Source organism: Colius striatus, chromosome 7, assembly GCF_028858725.1.
Source record: "Colius striatus isolate bColStr4 chromosome 7, bColStr4.1.hap1, whole genome shotgun sequence".
NCBI lineage: Eukaryota > Metazoa > Chordata > Aves > Coliiformes > Coliidae > Colius > Colius striatus.
In genome coordinates, this window is record NC_084765.1 from 37,909,391 (window position 1) to 37,919,171 (window position 9,781).

Here is a 9,781-nt window from a genome sequence, read left to right on the forward strand (position 1 = left end):
AGTTAGCCTTATCAACGCCAAAGGAAGAAGGGTGAAGTGCAGATTATTGTCCTCTTACTGCACTCCATCCCCTCTCCTAAGTCATGCTGATCCTTGCCACAGCACCATGTTTCCCTCCCTTCTATTAATAACTTTTATTTGAAAGAAAGTGCAAAACAAGGACTTCTTTTGCAAGAAAAAAGGAAACAAAACCTCCCCAAAACTGACGACATACTCCAAGAACTAACAAGTCTTCCAAGATTTACATGAACCTTTAGGAATTTCAGATGAACAGTGTATCATCTACATTATAGTTTTATAATTACTGGATTGCATAACAATCGGCTCCAGCCACAATGTTGGTAAAGACAGGTGATACTGTCTAATTAACTATCTACCATAGAGAATAGAAGAACTTTAATTGGCATCCTTTGCAGTAGCTGAGGGTTTACTCTACTTTCTGAAATACAAGAAGTATAATTATCCATTTCAAAACATCTCAGACATTAAACTTCAATGTCCTTCCCCTAGATTTCTGTAAGATTTGCAAAAGAGTACATTCAATTATCTAATAAAGGCTAGGAACAGGATAAAAGCTCCCTCTTTACTAAGATGTCAGATGCATCATGCCCAATTCAGGTTAGATATGGAAGGATAGTATCTCTAACAGATGGTATGATAACATCTTATAGTCCTAGGAGAGAAATATATCCATACATAGTCAATAAAGAGGTTTCTTCATTATTTTCTGTCAAGTTCATGTCTGTTTGTATAGTTTGCCTCTTCCTCAGTTTGCCAAAGTAATTCCTTTGCTAAAAAGTGTTTGTGTAAATAAAGATTTTGTGTATTCACAGTGTCAACGTGGACTTTAAAAAAGGTTTAAATATCTAGGCTAGTATCGCTCATCTACAACAGAACAGAAAAGGAAAACAGTCAGGAGTAAAAAAAAACACCAAAAAGACAACCACCCAAAAAAAACCCCACACAACAACAGCCAATCACAAGACTTATTCTGTCTGGAGAATAAGGAGGTCTTCATTCTGACCTAGTCTTTATTCCAACAGATAGGATCAAAATGGCACATAAATCAATGGAGTAAAAGCTGAAATCTGGGAGAGAGAAGAACCTTTGCAACTGCTGGTGATAGTCAAACATTTTTAAAAAGGGAACACAGAAATAGTCTTTTAAAGACATTGCTAAAAGGCACAATACTTGAAAAGACAAATGCCATCCAGGCACTTGTAAAAGATAAAAGCACAGAACATGCACTGGGTTAAATCCTTTCAGAAAGCAAAGAAGTTGTATCAGATTTTGGTTGTTTTGGTTAGAAAACATGCTCACTCATTAGGCTCTGTCTTTAAATAATGGAGCCAGCCCCTGACTGACTCCTTCTTTCTTCCCTGACAATAGAAGAAGGTCTAAAAAACCAATCTGCATAGGCTAACAATAGCTGTTGATGCCTACCACAAATAAGATACTCAGAATTATTGGCAGTTATGCATTTTCATGTTATTTCCTCAAAAAGGTATTAATTTCTACTATTGCTGAGAAACTAAGCCTAAGAAATACAGAAATAAGAAATAAGCTGTTGATAATGCAACTGCTGCTATACACAGACTTTAGCTAGAATTAAGAAAAAACACCACAACAAATTATGTGAAATCAAGATCAACTGCAGATTTTCTATACTACTATCATGGCTGAGCTTTCAAAACACCCTGAGGGAGGGAGGTTCTCCAACTACTTTGAAAAAATCCCATCTTTACACCAAGATACTAGCCTGGCTGCAATTTTAGAGCACAGCAGAAATTATAACAGCATCTGCTGCCTATTAAGGCTTTCTTATTCACTCTCTATGCTTACAGCTTTTCTAAACAGAAACACCACTCTAAAAATACTCCCAGTCTGCATCAGAAGATGCAGTCCTCCCACCATCTGGGTTACCCCACATGCACAACCACCATGAGAACAAGGCCTACAAAAACAGTAGGCAGAGATACACCCACCTACATCAAAAGGTTTCAAACCGAAAACAGGAAAACAGATAAGATATGTGAGAGGCTGGAAATGACAAGAGACAAATCTTCCACATGAACCGAGCTCCCTGAAGGTTCATTTTTAAAATAATATTTTTTAAAAAGTAAAAGAAAAAAAAAAAAGCTAAATTCCATGAGACTTGGACTTGACTTAAATGACTCTGAGAAACAGCCTGCCCTCAGTTACCAGCCAATGCGATGCCACACTGGTTCTGCTTGGTATTTCATTAGTCAGATGAGTTACACTCAAGGGATTATCACTGATATTAAATGGCCAAAATGGAAATGATCCTCATTCCAGTCCACTTCACTGATTCAATTTAAACTTATAACCTAAATAAGAAGTACAGTAAAGAAAATTCTAGTGTACCTGAAAGCTATTAGCTATTACATAACAGACACATAACCTTTGAGTTATATATAAGCTTTGGGTCTATCAGTCCTGTGACGCCAGAAAAAGCAATTATGATGATAGAGGTAATGGACTAGAAATGCAGTCTTATATATTGGAACAAACAGAAAAAAGAGTTCAAATGCCACTCACTCTGGTGTGCAGACTTTACTGCAGTAATTTCAACAGACGCTCAAAGTTGTCTTCCGAATCTCACTACCAGACATTTAAGCAAAAAGCTATATATACACACAGTTTTCAGTGGAATAATAAAAGGTAGAACTGGGTAAAAGATTTCAAGGAGAAAACAATAAAGAACATTTACTGTGAAGTAATGGACAACAAACAGAGACATGGTGACTTTTTCCTGCACCAACCAAGTCTGCGATAGCATGTCATGCCTGATTTTGGCAAGGACTTCAGTAACCATAAAAAAAAGTTAACTGCTGACCTTTTATAAGGCAAACACTTATTTACTGAACTGCAGCTTTATCTAAACCAAGCTGACGTAAACCAGATAAATATCCCAGAAACTCAAGTGCATGTATAAAATCCTAAGTATTGTTTGCTTTTTTCCTGGACTGGCACAAAGCTGATCCCCACTCATTAAAAACTGTACATAGACACACAGAAGAAGGCGGCTTTTTGTAAAAACAAAACCAAAATGCATTTGTTTTGAGAAAAATAGTTCTGCAACAGTTACACAGTTCAGTTACTTTACACAGTTATAGATATTTTACTTAATCCTTCTCTAAATATATATCTATACTACTCCATAGTTCAGTTAGAACTATAGTATGCTTCAGTTGAACAGAAGCCTACTTCAGCATGGAAATAGTATGTTTGGAAGCTATATGGAACTTGACACTTCTTTGGTATTTATTCACATTTCTAAATGAATTGTTACATACAGACTGTCTTAACCCACTTGCTTCACCCTTCAGATTCTTTGTCTTTAGCTTCTGTCAGCCTTCAAATATTATTTCTATTCTTTAATCACATGTCCTGGCACAAGTCTCATTCCCTTCAGTATTCCTCAATGTCCTCTGGGAAATTTGCCAGTTTTTGTCATCTGCCCTCATTCTCCTTTGGGAACACTAAAGGAATTAATTTCATTCTTTCCCCAAGCAATGCCTGTCTCTGCTGTTAACAGTTACCTTTGACATCTCTCATCCATTCAATCCATGAAGGTATACGTCTCCTTAACTGCTCCTACAGTATTTAGAGTTTTAACAAATGTTTTGTTGAGCTATATCTTTCATTCTCAGCATTTTCTTGTTTCAGCATTTTGGAAAATAATTTAGCTAAAAGATGGAGTGCAAGTATTTCCATTTTGCATGTTCCACTTTATTTTTGTTAGCTTCAACAACCGTTTAGTTTGTACATTTGTAGGTATGGGGATGACTGTGTCGCTATATGTCAGAGATAAATACATCAATTATTTAGACCTGCATGTTTTGATCAACTATATATATGGTATTACTTCTGTTATTTTGCTCCACTGCTACTTTGACCAACACCTTACCAGAATTCTTCCAGAATGAGCTCTTAAGAAGTTTCCTGTGTTTCCTCAGGCACCAAAAAACAACCCAATTCCAGTATCTTTTATTGCACGTTAATTTCCAACTAAACATTATTTCTTTCCCCGAAGAGACTTTTTCCATCAACTTACTCCAAATTCCTTGCTCAGTCCTCCATTTGAAAATAAGTGGAAACCTTACCTTTCACCCTCCCTGAGAAGAATAATACTATCTGAGTTATGAATCAGTTCTTTACTGTAATGAATACTGGAAGTCATACCACAACTTTTCAATAAACGTACAGTGAACATCATATTCTGTGTTCCTTTTTGCTATTACTGCTGTTTTTCTCAGATCCCCTCCTTTTTCTTTTTTTTATGTTTACCTGACAGCTAGGGAGAATTGAGAAATTTGTACTGTTACCAGTTGCTAGAGGAGACAGCATTTGTTTTGGTTACCTCTAACTCCCTCAGTTAAATACCTTCTGCTTCTTGAGTTACAAAGCCACCATAGCAAAGGCTGCATCACTCACTAGCATAAGCTGGGTGCAAAACAAGTCAAAATCTTTTATCAATTGTCCTTGGATTTGTTTACTCTGAAAGTCCTACACTTTCTCAAAGAAACGGTGAAAGCTAAACAAAATATATAGATTTACAACACTTTTCAAGATCAGTATGTAATATGAAGGAACACTACTGTAAATAAATATTAGACACTAATATTTAGCACCTCTATCTCCAACTTGCACATTTTGCATTTGGGCTGCTGACAAGCCCAATTTTTTAAGTAGGACCCAGAAGGATGACAGCTAAGCATTCAACTAAGCTTTATTTTCTCTACTGTCACATCAAGACAAGAACATTTGAATGAATAGGTTACAGACACTAATTTCAGTATTATCATTGTAGTTAATGAGAGCCAACAGAAATATAGGCTTGGAACATGCAAGCAAAGCAGCTGAGGTTTCCAAACTCCTTCCCATGAGAAGAATCCCACTGCTACCACTTCCTGAAGCTACTGTACCAATATGGGGCTTTGGGTCTGCATTATTATGCTATGTGGTGCAACCAGTCCATCTGCTTGAAGGCAAGGAGTTTCTCTCGAGAGAAATCAGCGAAAGTATTAAAGGGAAGTACATTATAAAAGAGAAAAGAGAACGGGAGAGAAAAGAGTCAGGAGATTAACGTTCAGCCAGAAAAGGATAAGAGTACAGCATCTAGAAAAGGAGGGAAAACTCTAGAAACATATGATACCCTCTATAGGACAAATCCATGCTATACCAAGTTGGGTAAGAAACCTTGTGTGAGAACAACACAGTGAACTCTTTAAGGGAAACCTAGTACCCTGCAGCCTGTACCTTTAACTGAGGCCTCAGAATGCAAACACAAACCAGCACTAAACAGCAAATATTAATAACTACAAGAGTGACCAGAGGCCCCCAAGCAAGAGAGGGAAACAGGCAACCATCTGTCGTCAGGATCATCGACACGAGAGGCTAAGAAGCAATAACAAAAAGGAGGACCCAGAGACGCAGCTGAAGGAAGCGCTCCCCGAGGTGCCAGAGGGATGCCACCACTAAGATCGAGGAATCCGCTGCGCCTTGCGGCGGGCGGCCGGGAGCGGGCGCAGGGCAAACTGCCGATCAGCGGCGAAGCCCCTTCTAGGGCTCCGGCGCCGCTCGGGCCCCAGGAGCCGCTGCGCTGCCCTTACCTGGCTGGCTTTGTGAAACTGCTTCTTGAGCCCCGCCACCGACATCTTTCCGCCGCGGCGCCCCGGGGCGGCGGCGCTGCCCAGGCCGAGCGGCCGGCAGGTCCCCGCGGCGCGCGCGCCCGGCCCGGCCTCTCGCTGTGTCACCCGCGCCGGCGGCCGCGGCGCCCCGCGCACAGGCACACATCGCCTTCCACGCGGGCTCGGCGCTGCCGCCTCATTGGCCGCTGCCGGCGCCCATGCAAATGAGAGAGCCACAGTCGCGGCCCATTGGCCCCTTGCGGAGGCTATGCAAATGAGCGCGCAGGCAGCCGCCCACGCCGCTGTGTAGCATGGAGACAAGGCAGAAAGGAGGAGCGGGCGGGCTGCGAGAGGAGCGCTGTGCTGCGCTGTGCCCGCCCGCCTGCCGGGGGCCGAAGGGATCCCTGCTTCCGAGTGGCATCACTGCTACAGCAACGGCATCCTCCCGATGCACTAGAACGCTTAAGAACAAAAAGGCTTGTTAGCTCTCTGATTTCATCTCAGTCTTATTGCTAACAAGGCTTCAATTTTCCATTTATAGGCTTCATTTTGTGCGTTGCCATGTAGCATCTCTATTTGAGCTAATTCACCTCAGATCTATTATTATACATCATAATTTAACTGTAGCTTTCCACCCATGGAGGCTCTTGCAGGGTTCTAGAACATGACTGGTTGGTGCTGTACATCAGTGCAACATCCACTCGATAGCTGGACTCCATAGCTGCATTTATGCTGCTCAGGGTTCAGAAAGGCAGTCTCCCTCCAGCTGTCTCCCTCTTGGAGGAGCAGAGGAGCAAAAGCTGCACTGAAAGATGGGTTTTGTTGTTTGTATGGTTGTTATAGGATGGATTCATTGTGTGCTTAAATATGATTATGTATCAGCAATGTGTTGATATAAATATGAGATGTGGTTATGCCTACATAAAGCGTTTTCAGACCACTCTTACCTACTTGAGAAGATACACTCTCCAATATGCTGCTTGATTCTGACTGTGAGATCACCTGGGAGTTCTGAGACAGCTGAGACTTATACAGGGACCAGGGAAGCAGTTGAGGGATAACTTGTGCTGCCTGTAGCAGGGCTCTCGGCATTACTTACTGTCACAGTTACTGTACTTTTGTTGGACTGGGAGAGAAAGGCATTTCCAGATGTATTATAGCTTTATAATAACAAAGAGGATAATGGCAAAAAATACAAGAACTTTCATAGTAATTTTTATGTTGTAAACAGGGAGAAAGGAATCATTGTCCCACCTGTTAGAAACAGTTATATGTGACTAGGAAACAAAAGCGTAAAGACAGACATATCAATGAGTTAAGGAACTGTTACTGGCCATTATTAGACAACAGACTTTTGCATGGGAGGAGCAGAAGAGACAAAAGAGAAAGTGAAGAGGACAGCACCAGTCAACAAACAGACAAAGATGAAATCCTTGCAGGTTTTTGGAATGAGCAGTGTTTGAAAGAGGTCTGCAATCCCCGTGCTCACTGGTGCCACCTGTGTCTACGGAAAAAGCATGTTCAGCCTCTTAAGAAGTAAATGTGATTATACCACAGGCATCTGATTTCAACACCAGTTTCTCCTCTGAATTAAAACAGGCAGCACCGCATTAACTGTCCAGGCCACACTGGGTATGGCTTCACTTAGTAGTGCATTTGTAGAGATTTCAGGTGAGAAAATAAGGCATAAACTAAGAAACTGAAGTTCTGGAAAAGGCATTAAAGCAACATCTTAGAGTACCATGGAATTAGGGAGAGAATAAGGCTTTGGCTAATCTTCAGCTTTAAAAAAGGGTGAACCAGAAGCAGAGGAAGAAGTTTGAAATAAGTCACTGTGGAGAGGAATCAATGGATTAGGGAGTTGCTGGGACTGTTAGCTGTAAAATTGGATTAGATAAAGAACTTGAGCAAGGCTGTATGTCTACAGCTTCCTGGGTTTCTTTATCCTGCTTGTAATCCAAATGCAGCAGCCATGCTGTCTCTGCTGAAGTGATACAATTTGCAAATTCAACTTCATAGCCTAATTGTTCAATGATATAGACAAGGTGAAAACCTGATTAGGGAGCCAACTTGAAGGGTTTAAGTGTTAATGACTTGACAGAGACACACTGAAAAAGACTGATATTCAGTTCAGATATAAGTAAAAGGTGTAGCTTGTAGCCAGTAATATAAACTGGCTAAGCAATAGCTGAGAGCTTTATAATCACAGATACAGTTATATCTCATAGAAAGAAAAGGATGCTATTCCTTAAGTTTTGTGAAAAGTTACTAATTCAGTCTGTAAAATGAGAAATTGGAAACTGTACAAAAACTAGGGGAAGTGGTTCAGATAAATGCTGATATGACAGGGGAAAAAAAAAAACAACCCTGCTATTAAAAAGAGCTGTTACAAGCCTGATAAGGAATGGCTCAAAGAGAAGGGGTTATCTGGCCTGGAGAAGAGGAGGTTGAGAGGAGGCATGATCACCCTCTGCAACAACCTGGAAGGGGGCTATAATGAGGTGAGGGTCAGTCTTTCCAGTAATGAATGCTAGGACAAGAAGAAATGGGCTCAAGGTTCAAGTTGCACCAGAGGAGGTTTAGATTAGGGATGAGGAAGAACTTTTTCACCAAGAGGGTTACTAGACATTGGCACAGGCTGCCCAGGAAGATAGTGGGGTCATCATCCTTGGAGATATTTAAGAGATGTGAAGCTCAGGTGCTGAGGGACATGGTTTAGTAGTGGGCTAGGCAGTGTGAGTGGTTGGACTCAATGATCTTAAAGGTTTTTTCCAAATGAAATGGTTCTATTTTATCTTAAGCAGAAGACAGGCCAGGCCATTGTACTACATAGGCATAGTGAAAAATGTTTCATAGAGTTTGGGAAGAGGGGGTCTTCAGGGCAAAAGTTCTAGACTATGGTCTCACTACTCAGGAAAACTCAAAATGCATGAGAACAACAGATGATGGGTCCAACACGTAATTAAATCAGATGTGTTTAAAAAGACAGTGAACTTTGTGGCTTTCAGCTGCATTAGAAATGGTACATTCCCAGGACTGTGTTGAATAGGAAGGAAGGGATGAAGAGTTAGACAAAACTGAGCAAGACTCTCAGGCACAAATGTGACAGCCACTCTTGGTATGTACTTAATGACAGTCCAGATTACCTGGTTGGTTTTTCATGTTAGTTGTCAAAACCATGGTCAGAGGTTGTGGGTTTTTGCTCACGAGGAAAAGAGTACATTTAAAAATTACTACATAGAAAATAAGCATTCTGAAAAGGTGATTATATTGGTTTTGTGTGGCCAGGTTTTGGTAGTGGAGGGCTACAGGAGTGACTTCTTTAAACAAAGAGCTGCTGGAAGCTTCCCCTGTATCTAATAGGGTTAGTGTCAGATGGCTCTGAGACGGACCCATTGCTGACTAAGGCCAAGACAATTAGTGATGGAGGTAATGACTCTAGGATTAACATATTTGAGACGGGGAAGAAGTTGTTGCACAGAGGCTAAACTGCAGCAGAGGGAGTAAGAGTGTGAGAACAACATCTCCAACAGACACCAAGGTCAGCGGAGAAGGAGGGGAAGGGGTTGCCCACATACTGGAGGAGAGATTCCCTAGTGATCTGTAGTGCAGCCCACGGAGACTACAGTGTAGCAGAGATCCATTTGCAGCCCATGGTGGAGCAAGTGCATGTCTCATGGAGGCTGTGACCAAGTGGGAAGCCCACAGTGGAGCAAGTTCCTGGCAGGACCTGTGAACACAAGAAGAGAGGAGCTCACACCACATGAGGTTTGCTGGCAGGACTTTTGACTCCATGCAGGGACCCACGCTAGAGCAGTTTGTTCCTGAAGGAGTGTTTCCCCATGGATGAGACCGATGTTGGGGCAGTCTTTAGTGAAGAACTGTAGCCCATGGGAAGGACCCACATTGGAGGAGTTTGTGGAGAACTATCTCCTGTGGGAGGCATCCCACACTGTAGCAGTGGGAAGTGTGAGGAGGCCTCCTCCTGAGAGGAAACGGCAGCAAAGACTGACTATAAACCCCCATTCCTGTCCCCCTGTGCCACTGCAGGGGAACAGGTAGAAACTAGGGAAGAAAGGAGGGGTGGGGTAAAGTGTTTTAAGATTCAGTTTTATTTCTCATCTCCC

General features: G+C 41.6%; 1 protein-coding gene across 2 annotated transcripts in view; it reads right to left on the reverse strand.

Moving 5' to 3' along the window:
• SH3GL3 (SH3 domain containing GRB2 like 3, endophilin A3) overlaps positions 1-5,775 on the reverse strand; it is a 58,472-nt gene extending 52,697 nt beyond the window's left edge. Inside the window, exon 1 of one of the 2 annotated variants that reach the window (XM_062000550.1) lies at positions 5,637-5,775. In XM_062000550.1, coding sequence (XP_061856534.1) covers positions 5,637-5,681 — 45 coding nt within the window. In that variant the 5' untranslated portion in view covers positions 5,682-5,775. The remainder of the gene's footprint in view (positions 1-5,636) is intronic. The other variant, XM_062000551.1, reaches the window with a different exon arrangement.
• Between the last annotated feature and the right edge of the window lie 4,006 nt (positions 5,776-9,781).